This window comes from Lampetra planeri, chromosome 21 (genome assembly GCF_965212315.1).
Source record: "Lampetra planeri chromosome 21, kcLamPlan1.2.h2, whole genome shotgun sequence".
NCBI lineage: Eukaryota > Metazoa > Chordata > Hyperoartia > Petromyzontiformes > Petromyzontidae > Lampetra > Lampetra planeri.
Genome location: NC_136127.1, coordinates 7,172,115 through 7,185,499, shown reverse-complemented (window position 1 = coordinate 7,185,499; position 13,385 = coordinate 7,172,115). Strand labels below are relative to the sequence as shown.

Below are 13,385 nucleotides of genomic sequence, written 5' to 3'. Positions count from 1 at the left end.
TCATGGCTTTCATTTACTTTGACATTCAAAGAGGGGTGCACATTCATAATGCGTGGCGAGGGTGAGAAGCGTGGCGGCAATGCTGCGAGCGGTAGTGCAAGTAAGAAAAATTTCCACGTGGTAACGTTAGAGCAACAACTTGAAGTGCTTATTTTTTTATGGGGAAATTCATGGGGAATTCGCGTCGAACGAACGCGATTTTCGCCTTCCGCGAAGATTTTCAAGAAAGCGCCTATCGTGTTAAGTCGTGGGTAACTCTGCCTGTGCCCGTGCGCGTTCATCTGCGACACTGATGCGCATGGGTACACACGGTGGAAAAAAAAATCACGGGGGGGGGGGGGGGGGGAGGGGGGGGGGGCATGTGGCCGGACGGTTTGTTTCGTGAATAAACAAAAAATATATTCTTTTGTTCACACAGGGTGACCATTTACATCAAATCCCACCCATCCACTCACCCACCCACCCACCGCCACCGCCACCGCCACCACCACCAGATGTGCACTTTGTACAACGTCGCCGTGGTCGGGGAGGGCTCTGGTCGACAACGTCGGCGTTTGAGCGCCAACTTAGGGTGAAATGAGTACCTGGTGCGGTTAAGGCTACACGGGGGGTCTTTGTCTTGGTCTGATATGTTCACGTGCACTGCGGCTCTTGAAATATTGAGTTTTGTACCGAATTCGAAAACAAAAAGAAAGCCTCTTCTTGTTAAGTCGGTTGCCGACCCTTGGCCTTGACCATCGTCTCGCGTTGTCATCTGCCCTGGCCAATCCCACTTCTGTCTCTTAAGATTTGCCGTCTCCAACTTGCAATTTGCTCCGTTCCACACGTTCCTCTTTCATGATAAACGTTTTTGGGTTAGATCGCGTTATTTATAAATGTGTCGTAACCCTCCACCACCCGACACGGCCAATCGGCAAAAAAAGTGTCACGTTGACAAAAGACAAATAGTTCATTACGTTAGCCCACAGGTGTGTGCTGATTGGCCGTGTCAGGTGGTGGAGGGTTACGACACATTTATAAATAACGCAATGATCGAACCCAAAAACGTTCATTATGAATAATATCGGTCGCGAAAGCCTACGTGTTAAACCGACGTTCCTCTTTGTCTCTCAGTGGAATCACAAACACGCTCCTTGGGATGACTTCCAGCTTGCTCATCGGGAAAGCTCCAAGTCTCTTGTTTTTTCCGCGTGTGCGCGCTTGCGCGTGCGCTCCATCTGCCTCGATCACGAGCGACGTGACGGCGCCGCCGCCGCCACCTCGTCCACGTACGCCGACGGCACCAGCAGCGTCGCGCCGCCGGGCCGAGCGGCCCTCCACCACTCGGCGCTCTCCTTGCTCACCAACTCCAGCTCCTCGCCCTCCGCGATGCGCACGGGCTGCCCGCTCGCGCGCCCCGCGTACTCGAAGTTGAAGAGCACCCGCAGAGCGGCGGGCCGGGGGTCGCCGGGGCCTCGGTGGGACGACGGCGCCGGTTCTGCCGCTCCGCCCGACGGCTGCGACGGAACTCGGAGGCCTCCGCTGTCGGTTGGGGCCACGTTCCCGAGGCCGCCGCCGCCGCACACCTCCCGCACGTAGCCCGTGGGCACGTAGAAGGGCTTGCGCTCGCCCAGACGCCTCACCCGCCACCAGAAGGCGTCGGTCTTGCGCGACAGCACGAAGAGCTCGCCCCGCGCGATGCGCACGCGGCGGCCCCGCTCGCTCGTGTAGTCGCACGGGTGCACGACGCGCACCAACGTCGGCGACGCTGGCGACTTCGGCGATTTCGGTGATGTCGGTGATGTCGGTGATGTCGGTGACGATGGCGAGGGTGGCGGCAGTGGAGGTCGCGTGACGGTGCCGGGGTGAATGCGCCGCGGGGTCGAGGCGCGCGGCGCGGGTCGCGAGAGCGGCGCGCTGCCCACCGCCACGGCCACCTGCGCCCTCACACTGCTGTTCGTGCTGCTGCTGCTGCTGTTGTTGTGGGTGACGCTGACAGTGCTGTTGCTGTTATTGCTGTTGTGGGTGACGCTGTTAATGCCCTTGCTGTTGCTGCTGCTGTTGTTGCTGCTGCTGTTGTTGCTGCTGCTGTTGTGGTTGATGCTGTCAATGCCTGTGCTATTGCTACTGCTGTTGTGGATGGCGCTTGCTATGCCTGTGCTATTGCTACTGCTGTTGTGCATGACGCTTGCTATGCCTGTGCTATTGCTACTGCTGTTGTGGATGACCCTTGCTATGCCTGTGCTATTGCTACTGCTGTTGTGGATGACGCTTGCTATGCCTGTGCTATTGCTACTGCTGTTGTGCATGACGCTTGCTATGCCTGTGCTGTTGCTGCTGCTGCTGTTGTGGTTGACGCTGTTAATGCCCTTGCTGTTGTTGCTGCTGCTGTTCATGCTGCTACTGTTGTGGTTATAGCTGCCTATGCCCGTGCCGTTGCTGCTGCTGTTGTTGTTGTTGAATCTCCTAATGCCCTTGCTGCTGATGTTGTGATTAAATCTGCTAACGCCCGTGTTGCTGTTGCTGCTGTTGTTGTGGTTGACGCTGTTAATGCCCGTGCTGCTGTTGCTGATGGGGCTGCTATGGTTAATGCTGCCAATGTCGTTGCTGCTGTTCATGCTGCTGTTGTAATGGTTGAAGCTGCTAATGCCCGCGATGTTGCTGATCTTGCTGTTGCTGTCGTAGCTGCCTATGCCCTTGCTGTTGCTGCTGCTGTTATAGTCAATGCTGCTAATACCCCTGCTGTCGCTGCTGCTGTTCATGCTGCTGCTGCTGATATTGTGGTTGAAGCCGCCTATGCTCGCGCTGTTGCTGCTGCTGCTGCCGATGACGCCGCTGTCGTTGTTGGCGTTGCTGCTGTTGCCGCTGCTCTGGCCGACGGCGGATCCGCGGTGACCATCACTCGCCGCCATCGCCACGCCCGGCGCATCTCCGCGAGCGACGTAGGACGCCGGCGTGTAGAACGCCTCGTCCCGCCGCTCCGGCCGGCACACGACCCACCAGTCGCTCGACGCCCTCTCCACCAGCAGCAGCCGCTCGCCGGCCACCGTGGAGAGGGCACGGCCGTGCACCGTGTACACGCTCGTGTAGAGCGCCGTTAGCGCCGCGTCCTCGCGGGCGCTCGAGTCGACGTGATCTTGGGAGTCGTGGGGGTCCTGGTCGTGGTCGTGATGGCGGTGGTGGTTGTCGTGGTCGTGGTTGTGGGGCTGGTACTGGACGTGATGCTGGTATTGCTCGTGGTGCTGGTCATGGTGCTGGTACTGGTCGTGGTGGTAGTGCTGGTCGTGGTGGTCACGATCATCGTGTTGGTCACGATCATCGTGATGGTCACTCTGGTGGTCGTGGCGACGTTGGTCGTGGTCCTGCTGCTGCTGGTGATTGTGGTGGTTGTGGTCGTTGTGGTGGTGGTTGTGGTGGTGGTTGTGGTGATCGTTGGAATTGACGTCCAGTCTCGACCGCCACCCCTCCTCCTCCTCCTCCTCCTCCACAGAGAACGATCCATCTCCGCTCTCCTCCGAGCGGACGCGCGGCTCCACGTGGTTCCTCCGCACCGTCCGGCACCGTGGAGGAGGCATGGGTGGCACGCGCTTGCGCACGACCTCCACGCGCTTCGGGCCCACCACCACCGCCGCCGCCGCCGCCGCCGCAGTCCTCTGCACGTACCTGGCCGGCAGGTAGAACATTGCCCCGCCGCCACCGAGGGGCCCCACCAGCCACCACTCGGCCGTGCTGGTTTGCAGCAGCGAGTAGCGCTCGCCGGGCGTGACCCGGCCGCGGCCGCCGTCGCTGTCCTCGTAGGAGAACTCGTAGAGGACCCGCACGAACCCCAGCGGCGGCTCGCCGTCGCCACCGGACATCGCCGCCGCCGGGAGGACTCGCGGCGCTTCGGCGCGGAGGCGTTCAACGGTTTCCCGCAGCAGCGCCCGGCCGCCCGAGTGTCGTCGCGGCTCGCGACCGCGTGCGTGGCTTCGGTGTCCCCAAGTCGTCGGTTGCGAGTCGCCCCCACCTGCCCGCACGGAACGGGAACGGGGAACGGGGAATGAAGGGGGTGATTTTGGCGGTGAGCGCGGGAGGGTTACCCGGGAGGCTTTGAGCAACGGCTGCTGACGTGTTAGTTGGTAGGCAGGCGGCTGCGGGTGCTGACGGTGACGGATAGATATTGTCTGTATGGCAGTGGTGGGCCTCGTGTGGTCACGGGCCTCGTGAAGTTAAATCGTGGGCCGCACATTGGACCCGCGGGCCGCGTCGGACCCGCGGGCCAGAGGGTTCCCTTAAACGTGGCCTATAGAGCAAGTGGTTCCCAAGCCGAGACTCGTAGACTCGGGGCTTCATTATTGTCGAAGCTGGTTAGACCCCCGTTGAGCTTAGCAGCTCTGTCGCAAGGACGAGACGAAAAAACGTTCCTTTAAAAGGCTCTACGTTCCGTAAACGTAGAGAAGGGAGGGCGTCACTGTGGACGAGAAGATTCGGAGCTTCACACCACACAAAGACAAAGATCCCCCGATTAGCCTCAATATACTGTTGAGGCAAGTGTTGTTAGCGAGCACCTTTGAAAGCCGGCACGGAACCCGAGATTGGTGGTGGTGTCCAACACCAAGGCTGGCCACTTTTGCTTCCCTGATGTTTACACACAGCACCCGATATTTATTTAAAGGCTGAGTCGACCTAGGGTAGGCCCAAGACCGGTTAAAATAATCACCAGTTTTTGGCCCTGCGCGTGATTACAACTCAGCTCGTCTGGCTCCGAGTGCAGTGCGCAAAACCACTGCACCACCACTCCCCACAAAGATACCCATACACACACACACAGACAACAACAACAACAAAGACACACAAACACAACCGCCATTCACAACGAAGCGGTGGCGACGTCACCGCGGCATTGGTGCTCGGCTAAGTGCACTTTGAGGCCATGGGAAGTTTCTGAAAGGCTTTGCTGGCAGGAGATCACGGAACAGACCCCAGGTGTTACGGAATAATTGATCGAGATAACCGGCAGATGCACCACCTGCGCTCCCCAACTCTTCCGTTGAGTGCTCTGCTCGCTGTCGTGAGCGTCTCTTCTCCTCCCTACATTGTTCATAGATAGCGGCTGCCACCAACTGCCCAGTGGCGTCCTGAACGTGCCTCCTCCGTAAAGGCCAATTCTAAAAACCACTGGTGCCCCTCTTCTCTATCCCATGCTGCAGCTGTGTTAGCCCCCTCTATGGATACATACGGCAGACTGGCCTGCGGATCAGCATTCTCGCCTGCTAGATAAACTAAACTATTCTAAACACATTTTTTTTATATTTTACCAGGTAAGGCCCACTATATAGCTCTTTGTTAGAAGCGACCTGGTCACAAATGATGGCTCAACAAAGTGGCTTATCATGTGGAAATCTATAGCAGCCACATACTCAAGGCGCATGTTTCTAAATGTGGAGGGAAAAACCGGAGAACCCGGAGAAAAATCCACGCCACCACGGGGAGAGACACGCAAACTCCTAATATACAAGCGTCAGGGTCAGAATCGAACCCACAACCTCCTTCATACCAGGCGAGGTAGTTCACATCTCGCCACCGCAGTAATAGATCTTGAAACAGATCAACGAGTAGGCAGGCCAGCTGGAACATTATGCCCCAGCAGTGGTTCCTTCACGGCCACAGAGAAGAGAGGTGACTGCATTGGCCACGAAGACCTCAAAGATACCATGACCATTCTCGTTTGCAAGAGTAGGGGAAGGTGATTGCTAAATTTTTGGCTACATTTGATATATTCGGTAATTGTGGACCCACACACAATGGCTTACTCTTGCGAATAACGTTGGGGGGTGGGGGCGATCTTTAACGTGTCCACTGTGAAGCAGAATGGCACGAGTGCCGCAGTATTAACCAGGGCGGCTGCTGGATTCAAACCACGAACCTCTCTCTGCAACAGGGGGCCAACGTGCTACAGTACCGCGAGGGTCACGTCGCTGCGCGGTGTAAGGTGTCACCCAGTACCCAGGCACCGCTGGTCTACAATTGTTTAGATGTCGTCTGCTGCAGAGATGAAATGTGCTGTTTATTATGGATTTTTACGTGCTAAATTTAAATATGACAATTAAAACAACTGATTGACTACTGTTCACAAGATTTTTGTTTTTTTTACATTTTACGTTTATGTATATTGTGTAGATAGTAGAGTTTTACTCATACATTTTAAAGCCATGTCATTTCATGTGTTTGTGGTTGCTTTACATGATCACATGTCGCCTGTCCTGTCCATGTAACACTTAAAAAATCAGCAAAAGGGTTGTATAAATAAAATGTATTATGAAACAAAAGGCAAAACACTATTAGGTATAAATAAGTACAGAGTTTAGTCCTTATTCAGTGTCTACTCGGCGCTTCTTGGCTTGTCTCTTGTATCCATTAAATGGAGCATCTCTTATCCACTGTCCAGCAATAGTCTGCAAGCATTGATGGACTCCATTTGCCCTGATAGCGTTTCTCCATTGTTGCAATGTCCTGGTGGAATCGCTCACCACGCTCATCCCTCACTGCTCCGCAGTTTGGTGGGAAAAAAATCTCGATGAGAGTGCAAAAAATGTATCTTGAGTGACATGTTGCAACAAAGGCTTTTGTATGCCTTGAGAAGATTTTCCACCAACTCCCTGTAGTTGTCTGCCTTGCTGTTCCCGAGAAAATGTGTTGCCACTAACTGGAAGGCGTTCCGTGCCGTCTTTTCCTTGCCACGCAGCGCGCTGTCAAATGCATCATCTCGAAGAAGTTCACGAATCTGAGGACCAACAAAGACACCTTCCTTGATTTTAGCTTCTTCACTTAACCTTGGACATTTTCCACGGAGGTACTTGAAAGCTGCTTGTGGCTTTGACAAAGTTCTTCATCAGACCCAGCTTGATGTGTAAGGGTGGTAACAAAATCTTCATTGATTCAACAAGTGGTGGGTGCTGAACACTTTTCCTCCCAGGCTCCAATGACTGTCGGAGTGGCCAATCTATTTTGATATAGCGGGAATCTCTCGCACAACTATCCCATTCGCAGAGAAAACAGCAGTAGTTTGTGTATCCAGTCTGCAGACCGAGCAAGAGAGTAACAACCTTCAAATTGCCACAAAGCTGCCACTGATGTTGGTCAGAGTTTATGCGCCTCAAAAGTTGTTTCATGTTCTTGGTTCTTTCGGTAAAGTCACGTAGAACGCAAGCAGCCGTCCTCAGGTGAGGACGGCTGCTTGCGTTGTGGCCGAAACGTCGTGAGAATTATTTTATTATGTTTTATTGTTATTATTTTATTATTTCCCTTCTACGTGACTTTACCGAAAGAACCAAGAAGATGAATCCCTGCAGTCACGAAAGCTTTAAATCGAAATTTGTTTCATGTTGTCATAGGTTTCCTTCATATGAACTTTATGACCAACTGGAATTGATGGCAAAACATTTCCATTATGCAGCAAAACAGCTTTAAGACTCATCTTCGATGAATCAATGAACAGTCTCCACTCATCTGGATCATGATATCATGTATTACACAATACCAAGTTCAGATTGCATCATTCATTGTTTTGCTCAAAAAGCAAGTACTGTCCAAACCCAGTCATAGATTTATTCATAGATCCAGTCAAAGATGTATTTTAGTCATTTCTGGTTTAAATTGAGATATTTTCCCTTTATAACTCACTTATCCTCCGCCATTCCCAAGTCAAGGGTCGTACATACTGACCCAGTAGCATCTCTTGAAGACTAGAGCCAATCAACAATTGTAAGCATCATTTTCATTCTCAGTGACCCAGAATTAGTAAAGTTGGAATACATTTACTTCGGAAGCATTTTGGCTGTAGAATCAGTGTATTTAGTGTTGAGCCATTGTTTGTGGCCTGGTCGCTTCTGAAAAAGAAGCTAAAACGAAACTAAATTTTTTGTAAAAAATTTTGTATTATTTTATTATTTCCCTTCTACGTGACTTGACCGAAAGAACCAATAATATATATCTTTTCTTATTTAACCAGGTAATGCCGACTGGGCTATATGGCTCTTTTTTCAGAAGCGACTTGTCTATCACAAACGAGAACTCAACGAAGTTGCTTATCCTGTGCAAACGCATAGCGGCCGAGTACTCTGAACTCGTGATGTTGATTATAAATGTCGAGGGAAAACCCGGAGGGCCCAGAGAAAAAATCCACGCCACTACGGGAAGAGAGAACATGCGAGCCCTAAATATACAGCAGTAGTCAAGGTCGGGATCAAACTCAAGACCACCTGTATACCATGCGAGGTAGTTCACATCTCGCCACCGTAGCTCAGTAAGCTTTATCTGTAGGACAAAAATAGTTTAGTTTTTGAATTTTTTTAAGCGATTTGCTTACCTTACCTATACTCTGCACTGCTGCCGTGTGTTGTATTGTTTGTTGTTCTGTAACGTGCTGACCTGCTCTTACTGGACACATGTGAAAATGAGCTTTGCAACTCATCGGATTCCTCCAGAATAAATATATATTCTGATTTCTGAAGGTCCAGAACTCTCCGTAACAAGCTCCGGGTTCAACAGCAGAGTCTCCAACTCCGAAGAATTGGCAACAATTGCCAGGACATCGGCACGCATACACATGGATGTCCAGTAAGGCGCTATCTCTGGACTGCACCCAAACATTGATCAGCCACCCAACTTTGCGTGCTGTAACAGATGCAACTTCGACTGGTACAGACATTAAACGCTACTCGAAACTATGCCATCGTAATTTGAAGCTTTCGCGACTGCAGGAATCCATACTCTTTGATTCTTTCGGTAAAATCCCGTAGGTATAAAAAAAAATAGATCACGATTTGTCGATCGCAACACAAGCAATCGTCATCAGGTGGGACACCCACAGCAAGAAAAAAAACTGCTGACATTTTTTCAACCACAGCAAAAAAATCTTCCTAAGTTTTTTCAACCACAGCAGTTATTTCAACCACAGCAGTGGTTGTCCCACCTGATGACGATTGCTTGTGTTGCGATCGAAACGTCGTGATCTATTATTTTTCTACCCACGTGACTTTACCGAAAGAACCAAAGAGTATGCGCCATCGTAACGTGTCAACAGGAAATGTTCTCGGACTGCCAGGGCGCGCAGCTTTATCCAACGTGAAGGTCCAAAATGATCGTAAGCAGAGGGCCAGGTACCGCAAAAGCACAATGAACAACCCCAAGGCCGAATACCTCCGGATGCTACCATCGGCCTTAGCCATTTAAAGGAAGAGATGTTAGCTCCTTTCGATTTCAAGCTTTCGTAACTGCAGGGATTCATCTTCTTGGTTCTTTCGGTAAAGTCACGTAGAATGGAAATAATAAAAAAATAAAACATAATAAAATAATTCTCACGACGTTTCGGCCACAACGCAAGCAGCCGTCCTCAGGTGGAGAACAGGTCTGTCGAGAAGACAGAGTCTGAATGACAGACCTGTTCTCCACCTGAGGACGGCTGCTCGCGTTGTGGCCGAAACGTCGTGAGAATTATTTTATTATGTTTTATTTTTATTATTTTTATTATTCCCATTCTACGTGACTTTACCAAAAGAACCAAGAAGATTTTAGCTCCTGTTGAAATTCCCTACACCTCTGCTGGCGCAGATGGACAGAGACTCCGGCTGGCATCCGCGCCCCGGTCTGACACCTCCTCGGCGTGCTGCCTGGCAAGACGATGTTGAATCATCATCCTTGCCAGGATCTTACACGATTCCAACGCCTGGGTTCACTGCACTGATTGTAACAGCCGATTGATTGTGATAGAGATATATGCACACGCAGATATTACACATACATACATACACACAACCCAAGGGTGGCACAGTCGGGTTTTTTAAAACCGTGTTTAATTGTCTTTTTATATTAAACCCGATCATCTGAGATTGGGAGAAATCCGGTTTAATTGGTTCTTATTGCAGAACCGCACTTCGCCAACTTCTCAACGATGGGCTTCATCCATTCCAAGCGAAGGAACTCACTGGCGCCCACGATTGTGGAGGAGAAGCTCCTCGTGTTCATCAAGACCAACCTGCCCGCCGCATTCTACGACTACCCCGTGCCCGATGGCCCCCCCGAGTACGATAGCAGCACCGACGAGGAAGCAGCCTAAGCCTTGGATCAGAGTTTCGTATTCATTAAACCAGGTTTTAATTCCCCGAAATCGGGTTTAATTGTATTAAAGAAAAAACCCGATGCCTGCCGCTGGAAAAATCGGGGTTTTTTCCACCCATGACACAAACAAATCAGAATAAAAATATTAATTTATACTGGAGGAATCCGATGAGCTTTAAATATCTTTTTCGCAGATGTCCAGTACAACCAGAGGATACACACTGCCGCACAGCCACAGGTATACAGAAGTACACCCCTAAACACCATACGAAGACAAAGCTCCCCCGTATAGCCTTTAACAGACTGTTGGGGCAAGCACTGTTAGCGAGCGCCTATTAAGGCCGGCACGGCACACGAGGGGATGGGTGGTCAGCACCACGCCTGACCGCCTTTGTTTCACCATCGCTGATGTTGTACGCACCCCACTGGGTTTCTCATTCGAGGCTGAGTCAACCTACGCGAGGCACAAGACTGGGTTTAGATAGCGCTCGCCACTGGTGTTAGCCGTGGTCGGGAATCAAACCGAGGTGGTCGGTGTTCGTGGCGCAGTGCGCTAATCGCACTGCCACCGCTCCACACAAATGCCCACCACGTACGCCCCCGGCTCACCCGTTCTCGTGCAGGTATAACCACATATAAAATATTCCCCGTGTAGCCTTAACAGACTGTTGGGGCAAGTGCTGTTAGTGAGCACCTATTAAGGCCGGAACGGCAAACGAGGGGGGTAGGTGATCAGCACGACGCCCGACTGCCTTTGCCTCCCTAGTGGTCGATGTTTACACACCGCGCCAGGTACTCATTTCAGGCTGAGTCGACCTAGGGGAGTAGGCCCAGGACCAGTTTTAGATAATCGTCACCGGTGTTGGTGGTGGTCGTGAGCCGGAATCGAACTCGGGTCGCCGGGTTCGTAGCGCAGCGTGGCGCTAACCTCTACACCACCGCTCCCCACCTCCACACACTCGACACACTGACGGACCGACAGACAAAAACGAGCTATTATTTGTAACAGGTTTTACAAAAAAGGCTCACCTGGACAGTCGCTTACCGGCTTGGGTGTTGAGGACACAAGCTTGGCTGAAGGAGGCTGCTACGTCCTGGCAGGTTCGTCGATTTTGTTATCCGCGAATGAATCGCGAAAGCCGAGCCATTGCCTTGGTATTGTCTTAACGATCGCGACGAGCAGCAGCAACACAAAAACACCACAACGCCTTTTTTTTCTAGTATTCTTCAACAATGTGACCCGACTGGTATAGGAATCCTGCGCGGTGACTATGACACAGCGCTGGTCCGTGTGTGTTGTGTTTGCGCGAGTGTGGGAGTGTAATATGGAGAATGCAAATGTGTCGGAGAACACGCGCGTCTTGCGCATAGGTGCAAACGCGGTGGTGGAGTTATCATCATCGTGGTGGGTGTGTGGTGTGTGTGGGTGTGTGGTGGTGTGGGTGGGTGGGTAGGTGTGTGGTGTGTGGGTGGGTGGGTGTGTGGTGTGTAGGTGGGAGGGTGTGTGTGTGTGTGGGAGTGTGTGTGTGTGGTGTGGTGTGTGGGTGTGTGGTGTGTGGGTGTGTGGTGTGTGGGTGTGTGGTGTGTGGGGTGTGTGGGTGTGTGGTGTGTGGGTGTGTGGTGTGTGGGTGTGTGGTGTGTGGGTGTGTGGTGTGTGGGTGTGTGGTGTGTGGGTGTGTGGTGTGTGTGAGTGTGTGTGTGAGTGGGTGTGTGGGTGTGTGTGGGTGGGTGTGTGGCGGTAGTGGTTAGCGCGCTGCACTACAAACCTCGGCAACCCAAGTTCGATTCCCGCTCACGGCTAACACCGGTGACAATTATGGGAACCGGTCCTGCGCCTCCTCCCCTAGGTCGACTCTGCCTCAAATGACAACCCGTTGCGGTGTGCAGTAAACATCGCCACCGGGGACACAAAGGCGGCCGGGCATGGTACTGGCCACCCACCCCCTCGTGCGCCGTGCCGACCTTCATAGGTGCTCGCTAACAGCACTTGCCCCGACAGTCTGTCGAGGCTATACGGGGGATCTTTGTCTTTGTTGTGTGTAGGCGGTGCAACTGCGCCGGTGATGGGGGGGTGGGGGGGCAGCCGCGCCGTGGGGGATGGGACCCTGAGTGACCCCCCCCCCTCACTATCTGTCTCTAAGTGGGGGTTGGGGGGGGCAACTCACACTTAACCGGCAGTATTACATCTCACACACCGTGATGTCAAAACGCGGGGCTCCCCCCAAAGCGCGGGGCCCGGGGCTGTCGCCCCGATTCGCCGTGCTCTCGGCTCGGCTCTGCGCCGCCCCCCCCCACCCACCCACCCCATTCTCTTCTTCTCCCCTCCGGCGAAGACACGCAGGTCACCCCTTTAAATTGTTATCGTCACGTCAAAACTATGTTGCTGGAATATTTCGTCGCAGAATGACCAGACAAACAAACAAAAGCAGACGTACGTACCGTTCCGTTTGTTGTTTTTTCGCATTCAACATTTGTTTTTGACGGTTTGTTTCGCGTCTACACTGCGGTGCCCTCCCTGAATGTTTATCATCAATACATATTGTTTAAACAACAACAACAGCAGCAGCAAGACAAATGGGATGTATGGCCCAGCCCTGCAATTGTTCGCTCAAGCCACTGCTGGCGTAATGGCCTCCGCTGCAAGGAGTTCCGGATTATATTTGGCCTACTCTTCCTATTCCACACTGGCTAGACGTGTGTTGGATTAAGTTGTGGAGTACCCACGCTGTAACCCACCACGCGACCTGCCGATGCGACTATCAGAATCAGAATATTTATTTATACCGGAAGAATCCGATGAGCAATAAAGCTCTTTTTTCCACAGACGTCCAGTAGCTTCACAGATGTCCACACTCGCTGTGGATGTGCCCAGTTGCACTGCTGCTGCTGGGTGGCCAGAGGTGTGAGGGATTTAGGAAATTAACTCCCCAGCCAACCCTTGGGTGCAGGGAGGTGGACTTGAACCTGTTGATAGCTCAGTGGACTTTACCTTGTAAGATTAAACAACAGTATTTTACACTATGAGACCTCCTTTACCAGTGGCAAAATATAGTAGTAGGTGTTTACCCTTTTATCTGGTACAAAACTGACACCTTTATACAAGGCATCATGTTTGCAATAACCGCAACACAAGCAGTCAAAATGCAAACAAAAAGAAACAACTCTGATAATGGTAATGATATGCACTGTCCTTGAAGCTCTCAATACTCTGATAGTGCACTGTTTTTGAGTTGTACTCATTTTGGCGTCATCTGGTCCAACACCATGTGAGACGAGGCTCTAAGAAAAGCTGTCTCGGGTGTGGACCA

General features: G+C 52.0%; 1 protein-coding gene across 2 annotated transcripts; it reads right to left on the bottom strand.

Moving 5' to 3' along the window:
- Positions 1-481: 481 nt before the first annotated feature.
- LOC144724614 (uncharacterized) lies at positions 482-11,580 on the bottom strand. 2 transcript variants are annotated; one of them, XM_078603888.1, is made up of 2 exons: positions 11,107-11,580; positions 482-3,985 (listed from the first exon to the last, which is right to left on the bottom strand). In XM_078603888.1, exon 2 carries the CDS (start codon positions 3,834-3,836, stop codon positions 1,227-1,229), a length of 2,610 nt encoding a protein of 869 aa, XP_078460014.1. In that variant the 5' UTR covers positions 3,837-3,985; positions 11,107-11,580; the 3' UTR covers positions 482-1,226. The 2 variants fall into 2 exon arrangements, with proteins under 2 accessions (XP_078460014.1, XP_078460012.1); XM_078603886.1 differs by having other exon boundaries at positions 11,123-11,580.
- Between the last annotated feature and the right edge of the window lie 1,805 nt (positions 11,581-13,385).